The sequence below is a fragment of the Ciona robusta genome, chromosome 1 (assembly GCF_009617815.1).
Source record: "Ciona robusta chromosome 1, ASM961781v2".
Taxonomy (NCBI): domain Eukaryota; kingdom Metazoa; phylum Chordata; class Ascidiacea; order Phlebobranchia; family Cionidae; genus Ciona; species Ciona robusta.
This window is the reverse complement of record NC_143235.1, coordinates 1,124,160-1,148,653: the sequence shown is the minus strand read 5'-3', so window position 1 is coordinate 1,148,653 and position 24,494 is coordinate 1,124,160. Positions and strand designations below refer to the sequence as shown.

The 24,494-nt window shown below is 35.0% G+C and overlaps 2 protein-coding genes and 1 long non-coding RNA gene across 9 annotated transcripts; all 3 read right to left on the bottom strand.

The window, feature by feature from the left end:
• Positions 1-9,138: 9,138 nt before the first annotated feature.
• LOC149741155 (uncharacterized) lies at positions 9,139-10,162 on the bottom strand. Its single transcript, XR_016385135.1, has 3 exons — positions 9,773-10,162; positions 9,316-9,401; positions 9,139-9,210 (listed from the first exon to the last, which is right to left on the bottom strand). It is a non-coding gene; the product is annotated as an uncharacterized LOC149741155 (long non-coding RNA).
• A 1,741-nt stretch (positions 10,163-11,903) lies between these two features.
• Positions 11,904-13,952, bottom strand: LOC149741154 (biogenesis of lysosome-related organelles complex 1 subunit 1-like). Its single transcript, XM_089874721.1, has 3 exons — positions 13,696-13,952; positions 12,955-13,087; positions 11,904-12,483 (listed from the first exon to the last, which is right to left on the bottom strand). Exons 1-3 carry the CDS (start codon positions 13,827-13,829, stop codon positions 12,367-12,369), a joined length of 384 nt encoding a protein of 127 aa, XP_089730847.1. The 5' UTR covers positions 13,830-13,952; the 3' UTR covers positions 11,904-12,366.
• A 417-nt stretch (positions 13,953-14,369) lies between these two features.
• Positions 14,370-21,109, bottom strand: LOC149741153 (baculoviral IAP repeat-containing protein 8-like). Of its 7 annotated transcripts, none has more exons than XM_089874549.1 (12): positions 20,824-21,102; positions 20,242-20,334; positions 19,732-19,790; positions 19,554-19,627; positions 19,193-19,273; positions 18,916-19,083; positions 18,341-18,491; positions 17,989-18,088; positions 17,093-17,240; positions 16,722-16,834; positions 15,507-15,676; positions 14,370-15,157 (listed from the first exon to the last, which is right to left on the bottom strand). In XM_089874549.1, exons 2-12 carry the CDS (start codon positions 20,325-20,327, stop codon positions 14,964-14,966), a joined length of 1,344 nt encoding a protein of 447 aa, XP_089730675.1. In that variant the 5' UTR covers positions 20,328-20,334; positions 20,824-21,102; the 3' UTR covers positions 14,370-14,963. The 7 variants fall into 7 exon arrangements, with proteins under 7 accessions (XP_089730675.1, XP_089730690.1, XP_089730666.1 ...); XM_089874564.1 differs by having other exon boundaries at positions 19,747-19,790; positions 20,824-21,098; XM_089874540.1 differs by lacking the exon at positions 19,732-19,790 and having other exon boundaries at positions 18,341-18,488; positions 20,824-21,109.
• Positions 21,110-24,494: the final 3,385 nt, after the last annotated feature.

Sequence of the window (24,494 nt, the reverse complement as noted above, 5' to 3'; positions counted from 1 at the left end):
TATTATTTACAATCACATAATTATTACCCACAATTACATAATTATTACCAACAATCACATAATTATTACCCACAATTACATAATTATTACCAACAATCACATAATTAATACTCACAATCACATAATTATTACCCACAATCACATAATTATTACTCACAATCACATAATTATTACCCACAATCACATAATTATTACTCATAATCACATAATTATTACTCACAATCTCATAGTTATTACTCACAATCACATAATTATTACCCACAATCACATAATTATTACTCACAATCACATAATTATTACTCACAATCACATAATTATTACTCACAATCAATCACAATCACATAATTATTACCCACAATCACATAATTATTACTCCCAATCACATAATTATTACCCACAATCACATAATTATTACCCACAATCACATAATTATTACCCACAATCACATAATTATTACTCACAATCTCATAGTTATTACTCACAATCACATAATTATTACCCACAATCACATAATTATTACTCACAATCACATAATTATTACTCACAATCACATAATTATTACTCACAATCAATCACAATCACATAATTATTACCCACAATCACATAATTATTACTCCCAATCACATAATTATTACCCACAATCACATAATTATTACCCACAATCACATAGTTATTACTCACAATCACATAATTATTACTCACAATCACATAATTATTACTCACAATCAATCACAATCACATAATTATTACCCACAATCACATAATTATTACTCCCAATCACATAATTATTACCCACAATCACATAATTATTACCCACAATCACATAGTTATTACTCACGATCACATAATTATTATTTACAATCACATAATTATTACCCGAAAATCACATAATTATTACCCGAAAATCACATAATTATTACCCACAATTACATAATTATTACCAACAATCACATAATTATTACCCACAATTACATAATTATTACCAACAATCACATAATTAATACTCACAATCACATAATTATTACCCACAATCACATAATTATTACCCACAATCACATAATTATTACCCAAAATCACATAATTATTACTCACAATCACATAATTATTATTTACAATCACATAATTATTACCCGAAAATCACATAATTATTACCCGAAAATCACATAATTATTACTCACAATCACATAATTATTACTCACAATCACATAGTTATTACTCACAATCACATAGTTATTACTCACAGTCACATAGTTATTACTCAACGTCACATAGTTATTACCCAACGTCACATAATTATTACCCAAAATCACATAATTATTACTCACAATCACATAATTATTATTTACAATCACATAATTATTACCCGAAAATCACATAATTATTACCCGAAAATCACATAATTATTACCAACAATCACATAATTATTACTCACAATCACATAGTTATTACTCACAATCACATAGTTATTACTCACAGTCACATAGTTATTACTCATCGTCACATAGTTATTACCCAACGTCACATAATTATTACCCAACGTCACATAATTATTACCCAACGTCACATGATTATTACCCAACGTCACATGATTATTACTCACAATCACATGATTATTACTCACAATCACATGATTATTACTCACAATTCACATAATTATTACCCACAATTCACATAATTATTACCCCACAATCACATAATTATTACCCACAATCACATAATTATTACTCACAATCACATAATTATTACCAACAATCACATAATTATTACTCACAACATAATTATTACTCACAACCACATAATTATTACTCACAATCACATAATTATTTCTCACAATCACATAATTATTACTCACAATCACATAATTATTACTCACAATCACATAATTATTACTCACAATCACATAATTAAAAAAAATTCAAACCATGAACATAAAAACGTCAAAAAAAACACAAATTCCTGCAATAATGAATCATACGAGCCCAGTTATTGAAGGTGTTTTCTTACCTTCATAATCCGTCTTCTTTTGACGTCTTCGGGCCAAAAAATAACTTTCAATTGTGAAGAATATAACAACTTTGAATAGTGAAGAATATCAACTTTGTTTCAATTCTAGTAATATAGTAGGATGGGGGAAGATGGGACATCTTTTCGTTTTATTTTCCAGTCGTAATCGGTAGTAAACAAAACAATTTTAAAGAATTACAAAACTGTATCATCACGACTTTCACAGATCGTTGTTAATTTTTCAAAACACAGACAGGGTATTTAAACATTAAGTGATGCATGTGACCTGTCTTTCCCCACCTTACTATGTCTTTTAATTCCAGCCTTAAAAACTTATTCGGTACATCACATTATCACAATATTATTTGTAGAAACAATATAGGTGTCTGCATCATTCATGAACCCCTACCTTTTTTTAGTAAAACGGGATTACACTAGTTACACATACGAAATTTGATTGATTAATGTGTCTATTGCGATATAATTTAGCTTAGTTTGTTTCCTTTGACTTGTTTTTTTGACACCCAACAATAAGGGAAGAACTTCTGCATGTAAACCTAATGTTCTATATCTTAGTTTTGCATATTGTTAGCGTTATAAAAATATATATTTCTACAGTAATTAATATATCAGTGTCCTATTAAAATCTATCAAACAGTATCATTTTGCGATAACAAATCACTAAAAAGTTTACAATTGAAATTAAAACTGTGGCTATTTGTTGTATGGTACTTGATGAAGTCCTGTAATTTTGATTTAGTTACCAGTTACCACTACACATTTATATATATTTCACGCTTTTAACTCATCCGTTGCCGCTAATTAATAAACTCAATCTTTGTATTTGAAGCAATTATTAAAATATATATAGTAGGGTGGGGGAAGATGGGACACCTTTAGCACATGGTATTTAAATATCCTGATCGTGTTTTAAACAATTAACAACGGTCTATGGGAGTCATGAAGATACGTTTGACCGCATCTTCAGATGTTCTTTGTTTACTACCAAATGGGACGAGAAAATAGAATGATAAAGTGTCCCATCTTCCCCCGACCTACCATATATATTAGGGTTTATTTCCTACTTTCTCCTAAACTTGCCAATGCTGAACTTTCAAACTTGTTGGGAGAACATTACAAAATCTTTAATGTGATTGCCATGTGCAAACCTAGGAGTTATTTATAGGTAAATTTCTTGTACATGCTTCTATGTTGGTGCAAGTGAAAAGTGTTAATAATTTTACATTCGTAATATTTTCAAACTAGTGGTTCGTTAATAATTTTACATTCGTAATATTTTTAAACTGGTGGTTCGTTTCAAACTAAATCGCTTAAAATCATATTTGCTGTTTCACTATAAATAGAATTGTATCCTGTATAATTCTAACTGTTATAATGGTTGTGGATGGTATAGTAGGCTGTGGAAGACGGGGCACCTTTTGCACGTAATATCCAAATACCCTGATCGTGTTTAAAGCAATTTACAACGGTCTATGTAAGTCGTGAGTATACGGTTTTATATTTCTTTGAATGTTCTTTGTTCACTAGAAAATGGGTCAAGAAAATAGAATCAAAAGATGTCCCATCTTTCCCAACCCTATCACATATAAACCTTTTTGCGGATATCTAATTTAAACTTTCGATAATTGCGTTATATTTCTTGACTTTTAAAACTTTCCATTTGTTACTAAACTCATTCAAATTATCAAGGTGCCCCACATTAATCTATATTTAAACAATCATGGTTTATTATTTACGGCTGACTACAGAAAGTTTGTTTAAAAGTGATTTTTTAATATCATTATCGCTCGTTGCAAAACGGTGGAAAGCAACATTAAAATTTAGCTGTTGATGCTACTAAACCGGAGGTTATAACATTACAAAAGTGGCTTTTCCGGTAGAATACATTTATTTTGCAAATCTTTCTCGTGTCATAGGGAGACCTCATTAATTTTGCAAAATAAATGTGAAGAAAGATTTGCAAAATAAATGTGAAACATCATTAATGATGATATTGATAATGTCTTTGGCAGCCGAATTGTTTATACAAAAAAGTCTTTACTGAAAAGTCCATTAACTTAAATGTTGTTTTTTTACAGCGAAGATTCCAACCACGCCCAGGAGGCTGCTTCGCTTGTGGTCGTTGAGGTTTTTTTTACCAGGACCTCTCGCCAGTAGCCCTAGTTATACCTGGGCCTTGATCTTGTTTTAAAAGAAGATCAAGGCACGCTAGGCAGCGATCGACGCCACCCAACGATTTTCGAGTCGCGTAGCGATCGCACAACACACAACCAAGAACTGCAACCTGGACTGACCGTCTCCTAAACTGAACTTACACCTCCCAACACACCATCGTTATACGTGGCTTACCGCGTTAAGAGGCGTACTGTGAGAAATTGGACACGAGACAAGAAATTGGACACGACACACACTGCTGACCTGGCATTGGCTGATCCAACGAATTAGAATATAAAATGTAAAAGGGGTGAGCTGTAGCACCTAACCAATCGCATCACATGTGTTTATATGTATATGTTTGTATGTGAAAAAATGAAACGTAGAACTATATATTCTGAGTCACCATAGTTGGACATGCTAAGAACCCCATTAGTCCGGCTATAGCTTGCTCCCAGCAGGGTCAAGCATTATGAAGCCTCAATGGTTATATAGGCTCCCAGTGTTAAGTATTATGAAGCCTCAAAGGTTAGATAGGCTCCAAGTGTTAAGTATTATGAAGCCTCAATGGTTAGTTAGGCTCCCAGTGTTAAGTATTATGAAGCCTCAATGGTTAGTTAGGCCCCCAGTGTAAGTATTATGAAGCCTCAATGGTTAGTTAGGCCCCCATTGTTACGTTTTATGAAGCCTCAATGGTTAGTTAGGCTCCCAGTGTTAAGTATTATGAAGCCTCAAAGGTTAGATTGAGGCTCCCAGTGTTAAGTATTATGAAGCCTCAAAGGTTAGATAGGCTCCCAGTGTTAAGTATTATGAAGCCCCAAAGTTAGTTAGGCTCCCAGTGTTAAGTATTATGAAGCCTCAATGGTTAGTTAGGCTCCCAGTGTTACGTATTATGAAGCCTCAAAGGTTAGTTAGGCTCCCGGTGTTAAGTATTATAAAGCCTCAATGGTTAGATAGGCTCCCATGGTTAAGTATTATGAAGCCTCAATGGTTAGCTAGGCTCCCAGTGTTAAGTATTATGAAGCCTCAATGGTTAGATAGGCCCCCAGTGTTAAGTATTATGAAGCCTCAAAGGTTAGATAGGCTCCCCGTGTTAAGTATTATGAAGCCCCAAAGTTAGTTAGGCTCCCAGTGTTAAGTATTATGAAGCCTCAATGGTTAGATAGGCTCCCAGTGTTAAGTATTATGAAGCCTCAATGGTTAGATAGGCCCCCAGTGTTAAGTATTATGAAGCCCCAAGTTAGTTAGGCTCCCCGTGTTAAGTATTATGAAGCCCCAAAGTTAGTTAGGCTCCCAGTGTTAAGTATTATGAAGCCTCAATGGTTAGTTAGGCTCCCCGTGTTCCCGTGTTAAGTATTATGAAGCCTCAATGGTTAGTTAGGCTCCCAGTGTTAAGTATTATGAAGCCTCAAAGGTTAGTTAGGCTCCCAGTGTTAAGTTTTATGAAGCCTCAATGGTTAGTCAGGCTCCCAGTGTTAAGTATTATGAAGCCGCAAAGATTAGATAGGCTCCCAGTGTTAAGTATTATGAAGCCTCAATGGTTAGTTAGGCTCCCAGTGTTAAGTATTATGAAGCCTCAATGGTTAGTTAGGCTCCCGGTGTTAAGTATTATGAAGCCTCAAAGGTTAGATAGGCCCCCAGTGTTAAGTATTATGAAGCCTCAAAGGTTAGATAGGCCCCCAGTGTTAAGTATTATGAAGCCTCAAAGGTTAGATAGGCTCCCAGTGTTAAGTATTATGAAGCCTCAAAGGTTAGATAGGCCCCCAGTGTTAAGTATTATGAAGCCTCAAAGGTTAGATAGGCTCCCAGTGTTAAGTATTATGAAGCCTCAATGGTTAGATAGGCTCCCAGTGTTAAGTATTATGAAGCCTCAATGGTTAGATAGGCCGCCAGTGTTAAGTATTATGAAGCCTCAGTGGTTAGATAGGCTCCCGGTGTTAAGTATTATGAAGCCTCAGTGGTTAGATAGGCTCCCGGTGTTAAGTATTATGAAGCCTCAAAGGTTAGATAGGCCCCCAGTGTTAAGTATTATGAAGCCGCAAAGATTAGATAGGCTCCCAGTGTTAAGTATTATGAAGCCTCAAAGGTTAGATAGGCTCCCGAGGGTTACTGCCATATCATTGGAGTAGAGGTTACACAGAGATTACGAACACGCATGACATCTGTACGACAATCAATTCCGAATCATTGGCATTTTTTGCGAGAATGAAAAAAGGACAAAATTTAACACAAAACCGGAGCTCCGCGCAACGTAAAAATAAAAGCAAAACCGTAACGTAAAAAAATAAAATAAAAGCAAAAAAGTAACGTAAAAAAATAAAATAAAAGCGAACGCGAGTAAAAGAGACAAAAATTACGTAAAATCAGTAGCGAACGCAAAAAGATGCAAAAATGCCAATGATTCAGAATTAACATGTACATCATGCATGCACAGACGTCCGACACCCCCCATGCAAGCCTTTTACCCGCCGCAATGACAACCCCATTACAAGGACCCCAACAAACGGACCACGGTAGACTTTACATATATTTATAATTTTTGTTTTCTTTTTAGAGAAAAGCCCATACCAAACAGACAACGGTAGACTTTCCATATATTTATAATTTTTGTTTTCTTTTTAGAGAAATGCCCATACCAAACAGACAACGGTAGACTTTCCATATATTTATAATTTTTGTTTTCGTTTTAGAGAAATGCCCATACCAAACAGACAACGGTAGACTTTCCATATATTTATAATTTTTGTTTTCTTTTTAGTGAAATGCCCATACCAAACAGACAACGGTAGACTTTCCATATATTTATAATTTTTGTTTTCGTTTTAGAGAAATGCCCATACCAAACAGACAACGGTAGACTTTCCATATATTTATAATTTTTGTTTACGTTTTAGAGAAATGCCCATACCAAACAGACAACGGTAGACTTTCCATATATTTATAATTTTTGTTTTCGTTTTAGAGAAATGCCCATACCAAACAGACAACGGTAGACTTTACATATATTTATAATTTGTATTTTGTTTTAAGAGAAATGCCCATACCATGGATTTTTCAGAATAAAAAAGTTCACTTCGTGTATGGTGTATGTGTGTATCAATACATACAATAAGCACCACAATCCCCCAACACCACCATACCCCACCCCATACAATAGTCACAGCAACACAGCATTCTCTAGGGGCCAAATAATAGTAAATATTAAAGGTTTTATTTCGCCGCCGCAAACCGTCGCATCGCGTCGCAATAACTAGTTGTTTACGAAATGGGGGGAAACTGCATAAGAACGGATTTGGGAGCTAACTATATCTTGCTTTAACGCAAGATTGATCGAACCGAGTGATCTTAGGAATCATTTTATCCGCCGCAGCAGCGTCGTGTTTGCGTCGCATATTCGCGCTTGTTGTCGATTCAAAAAAGGAATGACAACTTAAAAAACTGACTCCTGAAAAAAATAAAAATTGGTTACTGTTTTTAGGGGGACCTAACAGGGGGCTAACATTTTTTGTATTTTTGATCCCTACCCTAGTCGCAGGTTTGGCGCCTAATTGTTTTGCAGTTGGAACCCACCAGCTTTCGCTGACCGGACTTTTAACCAACCGGCGTGTTGGAACATGGTTTTCGCAAACCGGGCACTGCTTGTTTGGCCTGTGTGCAATGACACGTGTTGTGTCGGCCGCGGATGCAAGTGTCCCAGTTCTGTCTAACTTAAACTTCCTAACCGCGATCCCTAGTTATAGCGATGTCACTTCTATCTATCTGATGCCGACTGTCCGGCCTTGCTGATAAGTGACACCAGGAGTATGGGTTAAAGTTGGAGAAATCTGACCTGCGCGCACCGTTCTTATGCAGGTTGTTTACACACACACACACATGGAGAAATAAAACCCAAGATTCCCAACCACGTTACATTACTAACGTGTACAAAAGTGGACTTTAATCATTTGATCTCCGTATACTTCCCCACCCCACACCACACACCGTGTATCACATAAACATCCAATTTTAAACAAGCATTCAATAAAGTTTAAGGGACTTTTTATGCTACAGCTCACATAAGTTAGTATTTACATCGACTAAGAATAAATCTTAGTCTGGGTATGCTATGGCTCCATCTTCGTTCTTGAGCTTTCGTTTCGTCTTGGTCCCATATATCTATAGAAGTAATAAAACGGCATTAAATTCAGTGATTAATTTTCAATTTCGTATTTAGAAGAATAAAAACAAAGTACGTTTCTATATCATAAGAACTTCAACGGGTCAAAACTTGTACATTTCTTTAATCACTTAATAAAATGCAAGATTTGTTTAGTATTGTTGAGTTTAGTGTAAACCACGGCCTCCTATAAAAAGTATGTAAACCGTTTGTAAACGCAGGTAATGTATTTTTAATATTGTAAACGTCTGTTTTAACTTGCTACAACGAATGTGCAAGTGCTAACCCGACACGTCGTTTACTTTTAAACCGTTTTACATTTTGATTTTTTAACTTAAGATATATAGTAGGGTGGGGCAAGATGGAACAACTTTAGCACATAATATCCAAATATCCTGATCGTGTTTTAAACAAATAACAACCGTCTATGGGAGACGTGAGGATACGGTTTCATAATTCCTTGATTTTTTTTTCGTTTACTACCAAATGCGACAAAAGAATAGAATAAAAAGGTGTCCCATCTCCCCCCCCCATTCTACTATAAGTTAACCCAGTAAAACAACATAGATATAACTTACCTTCGCCTTTTCTTCCTCCGGCGGTTCTTTCGTTTCGGGTAATATTCTTAATCATTATTTGCTCATAGAACCAGCTGAGTGACGTCATTTATGGTGTGACGTCATTTATGGGGTGACGTCATTTATGGGGTGACGTCATATCTGAGGGTAAAAATAAATTTAACATATATTGAAAAGATCTAACTATGGTATGAATGTATAGTACTAGGAGGTAAGATAGATACTTACCCACATAACGTGGATCACATGCGTTGGTTCTATTGGACATTTCAAGATGACCCGACTTCGAACACAAGTCTGCAAATAGTAAATCTGGGGTTAATAGTTTAATATTTAGTACGGTATGGGAGAGATAATATAAACACGCAATATGTATGGACTTTAATATATATTTGCACTTACCGGTTCTGCAGGTCAACTGTGCAGTAACGAACTTGTAGATACGTCGTTTCGGAGTTAATGTATCTGTCTCCTTGTATGTTGGATTGCTGTAAAAATAAACAATATAAAACTTCTGTTTGTGGTACAAAATTTAGTAGGGGTGGGGGCAGATTGGACACCTTTAGAACAGAATATCTAAATATCCTGATCGTGTTTTAAACAATTAACAACTATCTATGGGAGTTCTGATCGAGGGTACGGTCTTCTAATTTTCAATAATTATTGTATTTTTAATGATTATTGTTTACTAACAAATGAAATAAAACCATAGAATGAAAAAGTGTCTCATCTTCCCCGCCCTACTTTATGTTACCAAATTTTGCTTTAGTGACGAGTCAAATATAACGAACCAACATTTTAAAAGTACAGCAATTACTCAAATTTACAACTCGGTTCTATAGTAAAGATACAAACTCACTTTTAACGTTGCCAATCCAACGCTGCATCGGCGGCTGTCACTCAAGGCATCTTCATTCGTGAGCGAGATAACATTGATGTGATTTGAACACAAGACTTCGGTCTGTATTGCTTCAGTGTAGATTCAAATAATTCAAATATTTCAAACAATTGTTTTTAAACGGTCAGCTGTAAAGTACAGTTTAATTGTTAAATATAAGTGCCCTATATAGCTCATATAATGAATAATAGTAAAACAAGCAAGCCCTGAACATAACTTCGGTGTCCTCACTTAACTACATTATAACTTCCAACTGCTTTACAAACGTGGCAAACCTAAATGAACAGGTCACAGCCCAAACTCACATGAGCAAAACCGAAAACGTGTTGATCACGTGGAAAACTGGGAGCTGATTGGTTAATTGGTAGAAGCAACGTTGAGAATACCCGACGCAACACACAAAATTGTTAACGCGCAAATTACAAGCGCCCAGTGCTGCCTTTATAAATAATGAGTTTGGAATTTTTGCAATAGGCTTTGATAAGCCATAGCTTAACATTAGGTAACACTGAAATCTATTTATAGTAACAGCGAATTGTGAAAATTACGACAGTCATTGTTTTTTGCTGGAATTTCTGCGATTTGTGTGAACACGTAGTAAACAATCAAGTCACAGTAGATTCGAACTGTAGTTATTCGCTTAGCTTTATAGACTATAAGTTGCACAATTATACTTTTGCTTAACATATAAACTTATTAATATAGTAGAGGGGGGGGGGGAAGATGGGACACCTTTTGCACATAATATTTAAATATCCTAATCACGTTTTAAGCAATTACCAACGGTCTATGGGAGTCGTGAGAATATGATTTTATAATTTTTCAAATGTTCTTTGTTTACCACTAAATGAGACGAGAAAATAGAGGTAAAAGGTGTCCCATCTTTCCCACCCCACTGTATTGTATAGGAAGTCATGAACTTCGAGTTAATTTATATTTCTTATTACTTTAATACGTCATAATGCGCTTTAATATTACATTTCCCTAACATAATAACGGTCACTACATCTGTATATGTTAGAGCGGGGGAAGATGGGACAACTTTTCATTCTATTTCTCGCCCAAATTGGTAGTAAACAAAGAACATTCGAAGAATTAGAGATCCACATCTTCACGACTTCAATAAACCGTTGGTAATTTTTCAAAACACGATGAGGATATTTGGATATTTTTCGCTTAAAGTGTCCCGTCTCCCCCCATTCCTACTATATATAGTAGGATGGGGGAAGATGGGACACCTTTTTAATCTATTTTCTCCTCCAATTTGGTAGTAAGCAAACAATCGACGATTTTTTATAAAACTTTATCCTAACGCCTTCCATAGATCGTTGTTAATTGTTTAAAACACGATCAGGATTTTTGGTTTTATATGTGTGAAAAGTGTCCCATCTTCGCCACCCTACTATATATACGCTTATAGACTGTAAAGCCCAAACATACCTAAAGTGCATCATACTATTAACATGGTTAACACAACGTTTGTCAGGTTACTGTAGGCGAAATAATACTGTGGGGTAAGATGGAATACCGGTCCCATAATTTCCTGATCTTGTTTCAAACAATTAACAACGATCTATAGAAGTCGTGAAGATATTAATTTATAATGCTGTTTTAGAGTCGCGGGCTGAAAATCTAAAATAATGGCTTCGGCAGGCAATAGACTAAGTCGTTAACCCGTTATACTCCAACCCAGGTGGTAGTACATGGATTGTCTAAATGGTCAGCCATACAGAAAAATTAATCACCTACAAAGCTACATACATGGCAACTCGTAAGCGGGCACGAGGTGTATGAATTTTTTTTTATTATTATTATTTTAAAAAGGCGCAACAAGCACAGTTGGTTTAAAATACACAGCAGCAAATAGAAAATACGATGTATAATTGACTTAAAAATTTACTCCATTTTAATTTTGCTTTCTGCTATTATCCATTCTTCGTTTTTCATTCTGTTTACATCATTTAGGGACATGTGCAATCTAGGTTCAAAGCACGAGGTGTATGAAACAAATCACCCGTGTTATAACGGCAGGCCTTGCGCCACCATGCGGGGATAAAAAGTGACATTTATTCAACACATCATGAAATACAAGTTAATATGTAGATTTTTTATTTACATTTCAACGCAATATAACAAATCAAATGACAAACAACTATTGCACAAAATCACATAATACGATATAGGTCTTTTGTTAAAAACTGTATTTGTTTTTCACGTGTAACATAGAAAACAAGTTGTGTGATTTTCAATTTTGGTTGTAAAACAATAACACATTTTGAAATATAACTTAAGAATTTATAACATGTCTAGAAATTAAGAGGAAAATAGGACGGTTCTAAAAGATTTTCTAAATGTGCCATAGATTTAAGACTTTTTATGAGAGATTAAATAAAAGAACACATAATTCATTTTGCTTGTGAGTTTGGAAATTCAAACTTACTAAATAATAATTTTATGAAATTAATTCCTAAATTATTTACTAATAATTCAATTTCAGTTACCAATTAATACTAAAATGTGTTTTATAAATACCTTCCAAAAAAAAAAAAAATTATTTAACTATTCTTGCTTGTGTTAGAATTGTTTTTATTATTTATATACTCGAGTGATTCAGTAACTAATCGAAGGTCACTCTCAATACTCAATGCCCAGTTCTCCACATCGCCGATTTCCTGGAAACAAATAAATGATTTTACGTTAAGATTTTGTGAATGTAATTTATTTATCTTCGAAAATTGTCAGCCATACGGAAAATAAACAATATAAATGTTGGTCACAAGTTTGGTAAGTGTTTAATAAGTATATATAACAAAGACTCTAATGGTAAGTGGTAACTTATAAGCATCATTTATAAAAAAATGCAGTTGTTTAATTCAAATTTTTGGCAAATTATAGCCATGTCTGCCACTCAAGCCACTATTTTGTTGGTTCCATATTAAAAACTACGGTACTAGTTCTATATTGCTTATTTGGCTTCAAAAGTCACACTTTTAACTGAAGCTCTTTCCCCACACCTTTTATCCATAGCGTGTTTTAACAAATGTTGCTTTACTGTTGATTCCCTTCTTTTCGTTCTTTAAACAACTAGTCTTCGCTATCTTTTTCAGGATATAAATAAAACATTATGCAATGTTGAATGTTACCTTCAAAGCATTATGAAATGAGTTTAGTTCCGATGCCCACTGCGTGGTCAGTTTATTAAACCTGGATGTTTGGACTTCAAGTTGTTTCATCTCGTTATCAAGTTGACATTGATTTACATAAGCAGCAGATACTCTGGGATAAAAAAGAAATAATAAATCCACTAATTAAATTTTATACTATAATAGTTGAAAGCATAATAATGCATTTATTATAATATACAACACAAAAGGCCAACAAAATTTATAATAAATTGGAATATAAAATATAGTACAAGTAAACCACTAAATAATTTCCTAATATAACGGAAAGTAATGCATGTCAAATGAATACATGCTTGGAAAAATTGCCAGAAATAATGCAGTTTTTGGTTTTAAAAGTAATTATAGGCTATTGATAATTAATATTGCAGCGCTAAGCCACAAATATAACATGTATTGAAGCAAAACACAAACTAGTTGTGTTGTGTGGAAACCAACAAAACCTTCTATATACTTCTAATAGAGCTTTAGCAGACAACATAGGGGGAGATTTTTCATTAGGGTGCTAGTGAAGAATCCCTCCCCCGGGGAGTCCCCCCCCTTATTTGCTAACCACTAACCCCTATAACCACTAACTACTAACCCCCTAACCTAGGGGTTAGTGGTTAGCAAATAACGTGGGAGGAGATTTTTTCTAGCACCGATTTTTCATTAGAACCAGAAGTTACTGTATCAACCTTTTAAGTGATCATATTTTCAAACCTTGAATTAATTGAAGCCATAATTCCTTCGTTAAATTTGTACAAAGACGATACGGCTTCTTGCCTTCGTTTTTCTTGAGCATCCTTTAAATGACGTTGTTTAACACGGTGATCTTTAAGCATTGAAGAAAGCATTTTGTGCAATTTTACATTCACAAGTGCACAAAAATAATGAGGTTCGTAAATTTGGCAATAAGAGTTTAATTTTAAATAACTTTATTATCCCGGACTTTCCCTGTTTCGATACTGTTAAGATTTAACATAAACATCAAATAGTTTAAAATTAAAGGACGTTTATATTTAAGTAGAAACAAAGTAAAACAATGAAGCACTAATACTAAACGAACCAGTCAACACATGGGGGAATGTAAAAACTAAAAATGATCACCCAATCTTACTACTGGACATTTAAGAAATATGACTGCGTAGACATAAAAATGTGTTTATGGCGTTCTGTTCCAACAAAGACAAACCACCAAAATATTAGTTAAAGGCTCAACTTTTTTAAGGAGTTTCAAGAGTTAATTCCATTCTACGGAAATTTGTCTATGCAAATTATTTTTTTTAGCTTCTTATTGCTTTCCACCATTTTCTGGTATATTATCGTACCTTAACCTAGTTGTACAATGTTTTTGTGCAAACCACAGATATTTATCATATTTTTTTACAACAAAATAATGATGAACATTTTATATTTAGCTCTGCGAAAACAATAAGGAAGATCAAATTAATAAAAAATGAAGAGAAGGGGATTAAAAGCAATGAACCAAAAAAAATTGATAGAAACCATTACAAGAAAAGGAATTCATTAACAGAAAAATAAAGAATATTCTACACATTTACAATATTTGCACTTTAAACATATTTATAAAAAAATATAAAAGGTATTCAGACACATATATAAAAGAAACAAGATTGCGCTGTTTTATAACAATGATCACGTTGAACTAAAATATTCACAAAATATAGACAGTCTTCTACTACTAAGTATTAGGCTAAAAAATCCTATGTAGGCTTAATTAGAAAACATAGTCATCATTTAGCTGCAAAAGGAAAAATTTTTAAAAAGTTACAGTTTATTTAAAAACATATTTTAATTTATTATTTAAAAAAAATCAGAAATAGTTACACTATCTTCATTAAAAATCATGTACAGTATTGAACCTTATTTAATACAATGAACTAAGGAAAAACTTGTACAAAAAATTATGATAAATTAACATTGAAAACTATACAATACGGTGCGTATCAACAGCAATAAAAAAACGACTAAAACTTTTTGAGGCAGTTGTCTATTTTACATCGACATATTGGACATTTTGGTAACGCTACAGCACACCGTGCACAAGCACACAGGTGACCACATGGGAAGAACACAATACTTGCGATCTTATCTCTACACATTTTGCATTTTCTTTCTTCTTGTAATTCCCTCATTCTTGCCTCAATTAAAGAAGTTTTGTCTGGAATAAAAAGTAGTGTGAAAAACATTGGTAAGTTTGATACTAACTTCAACCTACTACATTTAAAAAAGGGGGTCCTAGGGCAACTTTGGCCTAAGTCCCAGGCCCTTAACATGACCAGGTATATGAACACCTATATTCAAACCAGAAAAACGAAATTTTTATGTATTTTTGTAACAAAAATCCTAATCAAGTAAAAGGTATATATACGTATTGATTAATACAGCTTTTAAAATTGTGCCAAAAGCAAAACATTCCTGTTTAACTTAATTTTACCTAACAATATTTAAAAAAACAAAACAAACGTCTTGCATTGTCAGTATCTTATTCAAATAGAACTACTAAATACCGGTTTCAAATGATTCATTGTTTTCATTCTCAATCTGAACCCCCTGTGATGTTCCAGGAATGTTTGTGACATCGAAATTTCCATTGTCACAATTAGGTTGGTCATAAGAAGCCAGATCATTGATTAATTCTTCCACAGAAATGTAGAGGTTTCCACCAGAACCAAGTCTCCTGTTGGTAATATACATGTGTATAACATGGGTTTCTTCTGATACATCAAACACATGGTCTATTCATACACCTCATGCTCACTGTCGAGCTATAACATGGGTGTCTTCTTATACACCAGGCACACATGGTGTATTTATACACCTCATGCTCACTCTAGTTATAACATAGGTGTTTTCTTATACACCAGACACACATGGTGTATTCATACACCTCATGCTCACTGTCGAGTTATAACATGGGTGTCTTCCTATACACCAGACACACATGGTGTATTCATACACCTCATGCTCACTGTTGAGTTATAACATGGGTGTCTTCTTATACACCAAACACACATGGAGTATTCATGCACCTCATGCTCACTGTTGAGTTATAACATGGGTGTCTTCTTATACACCAGACACACATGGTGTATTCATACACCTCATGCTCACTGTCAAGTTATAACATGGCTGTCTTCTTATACACCAGACACACAAGGTGTATTCAAACACCTCATGCTCACTGTCAAGTTATAACATCGGTGTCTACTTATACACCAGACACACATGGTGTATTCAAACACCTCATGCTCAGTCTAGTTATTACATGGGTGTCTTATTATACACCATAGACACATATGGTGTATTCATACACAATACACCTCATGCTCATTCTCTAATAACAACGTTGGTGTCTTATAACACCAGATACACATGGACGTGATATTTTTATAATGTAGTTAAACCTATAGTTGTCAGACATAGGAAACAACATAGTTGTCAAACATGTTTGTATGGATACATAGCATCAGAATAAGCCCTATTTCAAGGTGTAAGGATATAGGGCTTTGCATAATAATCGTACGATGCAGGTGATGGTTGTTATGTATGGGTGAGGTTCCATAGTACGGCATGCCAGACACCTTGTATTTAAACCAGAGTTGCCCAATTAGCCAACAGCGTCTAACCTGCGACAACTAATTGTCGGACATGGGTTGTCCAGAGCCTCAGGTTCCCTTATGTTGGGTGAAGGATAATAATGTATCATGTAATAACTGTCATACCTTGCAACAATATGTTGTATCCTAGATTTTTCAAATCCCATGTCGAAAGCTGTTTGAACAATATCACTAAGCATGTATTGGTTAATTTGTTCTTCATGGGTTAACGCCTCATTCTGAGTGAATAAATATCAGAAATTAATTTTCTTACATTACAATACTTAGTACCGCGGCACGGTGGTTAGCTCAAAGGCTTTAACCCAGAGGTAACGGGCTCAAGGCTCATCCCCGCTACTACAACTAACAACAAATCCTTTATAGTGGTCATACTCGTAAGCTGGCACAAGGTATATCAAACACAACACCCATGTTATAATACCTATCTTTTTCCCGCTACGTGAGGGAAAAGCAAATTGGAACATTAAACAGTTTACCTTGTGGTCAACACCACGGGGGTTACGAACTGGAAAACTTGTAGGCGGGACAGGTTGATCACGAATTGAGGAGTGGGGTAAGTTGGGATAACGAGAAACTATCCGCTGAACAAAATCTGGTCCTTTTTGTTGCAACACAAACTGGCATCTGTTGTATATCAATGACCGGTTTACTATCTAATGTATATTTAAATTATAATACATATATATTGCCGGTCTCCAATCTATTTAAATAAGATACTGACGATGCCATTTAGGTGAAATATATATCTCTTATTTTATACAATTGGTTGGACTAAATTTTTGTTCGTTTTGTTTTCGTAGTTATGTCGCAATAGTTTAGTAAAAACTTGATTTTTGGAAACCAATTTAGTTGAATTTGCTTAAATTTTAGTTAAAAAATAAACAGAGCCTCAAATTTGCCCACAAGCCACAATTTTAATTTAAGCATAAACTTAACTTAAGCTACAATGTTTAACTTTAATAAAAATTGAATACATTTAGATTTGGATGATTTGTTCACACATATTACAATTGGTAGACCGTAGAAACTATGTCAGTAACATCCTCTAACGCTTCTGAAAAGAAATTTCACATGGGGTGGCAGAGAAAAAAAAGGTGGTGCAATCTCAGGCACACGTGATACAGGGATCTGTTTTGAATGTTATAAAATCTAAATAACAAAGGCCAACTGGCAGTTTGTTTGCTGGTCACATTCTGATCATATCTACTGGTGTCACAAACATAAAATTTCGACACCCTACTGATCAGACTGCATAAATTCTATTTAAATTTCATAATTCCAAAAACTATTAATTGTGGTTATAATTTTTTATGAAAATTAATATTTTCAAATAAAAACGTATACGTAGCTATTGAATAAGGTATTAACTTACATTGGAAACCACTTTGCGTGTTCAGTCCACGGTTCATCATCTGGATCCCAGTTCTGTAAACCTCTGTTACAATACCAGCACTTTATACGATCTCCGTCTCCTGGATAAATTTACTCAACAATATATTTGCTACCAAAGCTAATTAATTTTATAATATTGGTAAATTAAAATTTTATTCTTTTTTTTACTTATGCAAAACAGAAGAAAAACATTTTTTAGGCCTACAGATTAGTTTTAAATGATACTGTTTTAAGCAAAAACCCTTATAAAATTAGACTTTAACTTTAGGTAAGAAATAATAAAGATTAAATTGCTAAACCTTTGGCCTGCACAGCACAAACCGAATACTCACCAAGATAATAGAACCCAGCCTTCGCAATTTGCTCTGCCGTAGCACGGAAATTACTTTGGAAGAGATGGGTAAATGTTTCCAATCTCAATCTCAAACTCCTCATGTGTGGGTTCACAGGACATAGACACGGAAACATGTTTTCGAAGTTCTGCTGTTAATTTACATAATAGAATGATATTTATTTATCGTCACTTGCCGGGGCAACGGCAGCCATTATAACATGGATGTTCTGTTTCATACACCTCGAGCCTGTTTACAATTACCATGTGCGTAACTTATTTATCCTCGTAAGGTGGGGCAACGGTAGTCGTTATAACACATGCGTTTTGTTTCCCAAAACCCCTGCCTGCTTACAAGTTACCACATATGTAACTTTCTATGTCAGGTCTTTCCAAACTTTTTTGCTTACAATCCTTTTTAATCACCTAAAATTTCCCGCAACCCTTGGTTAATAGTATTATACATGCAGTACTTTGTGAAAAATTGGTGAACTCCCGGTGACCCCTAAACCCTGAAGTTCATTACTCCCCAGTACATAAAACCTTGTTTTACGTAATTGTGTTCAATGATCTCACCCCTTCATTTTGACTTAGATTCCGAGGATCTTGGATTACTGTTCTACGAAAAGGCATAGCAGAAGCAATGCTCCTTGCTGCTCTAGGGTGAACAATACGTGCAGTTTGAGCCGGCATGTCACCACTCGGGTGTTGCGTACCAAATTTCTCTTCACTAAAGACTTTGTTCTAAAACGAAAAAATTTTCAGCAATCTGTTTTTTTTTGCGTTCTCGATACGATTAGATTGGTTAAATTATAACAAGATTTAAAGTACGATAATGCCTAATAAGATTTACCACAAGCGCTGTTTGAGCTGGCATGTCATCGCTTGCAGGTGATGCAGAAAATCCTTCTATGTCTATTTCAGTGTTTTGACCCTAAAATCAAAATACAAGAAACCAGAGTAAATGGAAGTTTATGGTAAAGTTTTTATTCTTAACCATAACTTTTAACTGTTGTGTATAATACTAAAATTAATACTAAAAGTTTGTATAATACAAATATCATACTAAAGACCAAACTAATTGTGTAAAACCTTTGTGTATAATACTAAAATACTGTGAAATTGAGTTTAATAGTAATACTAATATTGTGTCTAATACTAATAGACAATGGTAATATAATACTAAAGACAAAAAAATGTGTAGAAGCACTTACACTGACGAAGTGTCTGACTGGTTCACCAACACCAGATAAACCAGATGGTTGCATAATGTTTCTATTCAAACCATCTGCAATAAAAGCAGACAGTGTGATTGTGATTGTGATATAGTGGGGTGGGGGAAGATTTAGCACATAAAATCCAAATATCCTGATCGTGTTTTAACAGTATCACCTCTTTCAGTATCACCTGGTAGAATGTAAACGCTGTGTTGTCCAGGGGGGTCACGGGGTCTGTTGCATAATAAAAAACGTCATTAAAAAAGACATTTTTATTATAACCCATGTAGATTAAACACTTTATTTTCTTTAAATTTTGTTTTTCCGTTAAAAAAATCATTGTAAGTTGAATTAATGTAACTTGCTTATCTTCATGTGGCCAGAAAATGACAGCCGTTATAACATAGGTGTTCTATTTCATACACCTCATGCCAGCTTAGGGAGTTGTCACATATGCAACTTTTTGGGTGATTTTTTTCTTTTTTTTTATGTATGGCTGACAATATAGACAACCCATTAGTGACCACTGGGTTGGAGCAATTGCCATTAAGTGTCTTGCCAAGGAACATACGCCCTCAATGGTAGCAGCGACAAGCCTTGAACCCATAAACTCTAGGTTGAAAGCAGGCGGGTCAACTGTGCCATGGCGCCAGTAAATTTAAATATTTTCTAATTAGGTACACACCTGTTAACGTGGGTTCTTCCAGAATGTATATTTCCATTTTCTCCAACATCAGGCATTCCTGAGGAGCCTGCCTCATTGGAAGCCATATCGATTCTGTAATAGTTAAAAAATATTTAACATATATTAATAAAAAAGAGTGCTACTAAAGAATCCTCCCCCTAACTAATAACCCCTTACTATCAACCTCTAACACTTTCCAGCAGCATAATCAGTAACGTAGCACAGGATTCTTCACTAGTGCCAAACAGAGTAAAATAAAAGGCATCCCATTAGTCGTTCTCAACATTTCGCAGTCAGTCCACAAAATACTCATGCCCCATATTTCATGAACCATTGTATTTAATCTTTGGCCAAAAGTACTATTTTATTGAATAAGTTGCATAAGGCAGCCTATATATAGAAGAAATAAAGGCAACGGCAAAGATGAGCTTTTCCTCTTTTTGTTATCACTGCCTAAATATATGCACTAGCAGCTCTAATTTAAACTGCTGTACATTTAGGCATTTGAGTATAAACCCAAACTATATATATACCTGCAACTTTTGTACAGTTTTGATAATTTATAAATTAAAATTAACTCACTTTGTTTTCTAGCAAATATTCTTCTAAACTTAAGCTGCGTGTACTCACAAGTTCCATCTAACACTAAAAAATCTCTCATCTTCGCTGCCGACCCTTTTATACTCAGCAGCAGATAAACCTGCGCAAATACCGTCGGAAGTAAGGATCTGAAAAGCCGTTACTGGAATGTTCACCTTGGCGGCTGGGCCAAAGTTAGTATAGACCTATACTAACTTTGGCTAGGCCCTATACACACAACGATTATTTGGCATTTTATTAAATGCGCTTGCGCAGGAGTCCAAACATTGCCTATGTATACATATATACGCACTTTGGTTTAAACCAATGTTTAATTAACTTACAATTAACTTACAGTTATATACATTGTTTAAACCGACGTTGCCACGATGTAGCGAAAGCGGAATTATTGGTTTGTGATGTGACGTTTTAGACAACCGTTGTTGGTATATTCAGTCACAGGGTCATACACGGGGTAGATAGTAATACTGAGTGGCAAATCCACCCTGTGGAGCTTGTTAGTGACGTCATAATGCCCACAAGCTCATTTTTTTATTATTATTTTCTGGGGACTTTTAAAAAACGTCGTTTTTGTGACATATAAAACGTGTATTGGTATAGTATTTCAATATTTTATAAAAAATCGTTTACTAACAGTTAGTTTTACAGTTTACACACATAAGACTTAAACCCCTAACCCCTAACCCCTAACCCCTAACTCGTGCTAATCACACAAAAAAAAACTTTAAAAAAAAACGTATTGCACTGTGCGGGACTCGAACCCAGTAAGTACGAAACAAAGAGAGTAAAAGATGGCACGCTAACCGTTACACCACAGAGCCGACGATAATAAACGGTTCGAAAGAGCGTATATAACCTACTAATAAGTAAGAACATTATGACGTCACTAACAAGCTCCACAGGGTGGATTTGCCACTCAGTACTACTATCTACCCATACACGGCACATAAGGCGCATGGTGCCGTGTGACACATAAAGCACGAGTAGCACACATACTTTGCATGTGGAAAATACGAACTTTTCAAACGTATGCAAGCGATCTAGGTGTATAATTTATCCACCTTACCCCCAGGCGCTATACATGTGTGCCAGATTGGAAAGTTTGCAAACTGCGCGGAGGATTTTTTTCTGTAGATCGAAATTGCGCGGATTTTGCGGGGACGAGCGATTTTTTTGCGCGGATCGTCTGATTCTTGAAACTTAATTGTTAACCTCCTAATTTACAAGTAAAGTAGCGAACCAAACAAATACAGTATAAACTAAACGGCTGAGGTTAAAGGACTTGACAACCTTTTTCTTACGTTCTCTTGCGCAACGATTATAACGTACGTCTAGTGATGCACATTACTGTAACAGTGTAACGCTTTCATACATTCGCTATTTTGTTTAATAACGCTATCATACATCTTCTATTCAACTAAACTATCATTTTTTTAAAATTTAATAACTTTGAAAAAAAAGATTCTTGTGTTTGTGGGACTTTCGAGAGAAAACGTTTTGCAGCGTTTTTTCAAAGGTTGCTATACGTTTCGGCTCGCCATTTTTTGTTATAAATACAAAAAGATTCGAAATAAAGTATTTTAAGATATCCTAGAATATTGTGCATCCCTGCGTACGTCTTCGTGTGTTTGTGACCAGTCGGCCAACTGGGGAATATACTGAAGGAGATATAATTATGCTTATAAACCAGTGGTTCTCGAACTGTGGTACGCAAAGGTCTCCCATGTGGTACACGAGCACCAATTTAAGTTCCACCTAAACGATCGCAAATATTTTTTAGGGATTGTCATAAGCATTATTTTAATTCACATAAGTTAGTGAAGCGTGTCATTTCATGCTATATTCCTTATTTCCTTATTACAATGGTTCCCAGCTTTTTTTAATACAAGCGTTGCTTTAAGCATGTACAAAGTATTTTTTCAAATCGATTTCTACTTAGGCGCATCGTGAAAAGGCAAATATCCAACCTGTTTTAAGCACCTGCAGACTAAATAATCAAGGGGACAATTGCTATTATTACGCAAATAATGAACGTGTGAGTTGCTATTATGTCGTAATTATTGCCAGGTCAAACAATCGCTATTATGATGCAATGAATCCACGTGTGAATCCCCACTATTTCGTAATAAACATGCTGCTTGGCTGAGAAAAACATTGTAAATATACAGCACTACAACAGTGCACTACAACACGACATATTTTCCAGTCTGGTATTCAGAGAGCTGATTGCAGGTGATCTGCAGTTGACTTCGTGCGCTCGTGGGTGTCTAAAGCTACGTCCTAGTCTAGGTTATCTAGGAGTTGTCGTTTGCCGTTTCCTAGTCTGGGTTATCTAGGATTCTAGGGTTTTGGCTGGCAAGAAATCACACGGTTCTGTACCCTCAGTTACAGTAACTGTATTTGTCTCTTTTATTCTTATATTCGTTCTTATTGTTAGTATTTCGTTCTCTCGATATTGTCTCGTTTAGTTCTCGTTTCTCTTATCCCTTTTCTTATATCTTTAAATGGCGATCACACAACGGTATATATAGCAGTCGGGGAATGGTTTGAAGGGAAACAGGAATTTCGGGTGTCAGACGAACCGGCGTGATAAATGGCGGTAACGAGGTTATAATGCAAAGGGCACAATTGGGAGCATCGGCGCTAACTCGGTTAACGGCAGGGTGCATCCGCCGCGTTGTGGGAAAGTTAGCACGCGACGTCAAACATTTGGGTCAATATTGGGGACAAAAGAATTTGTGTGACGTAATATTACGACCAGAGTCGTAAAAACACAACAATGGGTTGGACCAAAGTTAGTATAGACCAAGTTAGGAAACGGCGCTCGTGTCCGCCATTACGGAGCCCACAGAGCGTGAATCGCCTATACAAATGCATGGTCGGCATGTGTTCATTTAGTTCTTGTAAGCGATACAAAGCTAAAAAACACGTATAGCGGTTGTTTTAACAAATAAAATATAATTTCTAATATAAATCTTGTTATATAATATTGAATCTAGGAATTAATGTGGAGTAAATTAGTATTTTGACTGGTTTTCGGCGTACAGTGTGGTTTAACAGGGTACTTTACGTTGGCGATTAAGACTAGCAGCAATCAGCTTAGTTTACATAATAATATATGATCATACCTACGAACCTACAGAGCCATTCTTTATTACATTTATAATCCAACATAAGTGGACATGCAGCTCCCAACTGCTTAAATACTAGCAGATAAGGTGTTCGCGTTTTCCGATTTCATAAAGACCCGGAACGCAGAAAAGGTAGCTTACTAATTCAAGCAGAGGACCAAAAATAGTAACTCAGTATTGTTTTCCTCAATGTCACTTCGATATTAGGCAAATTTTACAAAGATACCTTAAGTTTCGTTGCCGGGTATACGCGTTGAGTTTGTGAGCCAAAAAGTAAAATCACGGCAATTTACATGCAAAACTGCAGCTAGATACACCAGTTTATGGTAATGTTATGCGTTTTTGTTTGTATTTTTATATTTTAAACATGTTCTTTTATGTTTTTGGTTAGTAAACTTGATATTTTTTGTTTTTTTACTCTTGAATCGATTGAGTGTTCAATAAAAGTTGATTATTTTTGTGAGGCTTATTATTGTGATAAGATATAACATTAGTAGAGAGCCATTTTTACGCGCAGAAGTG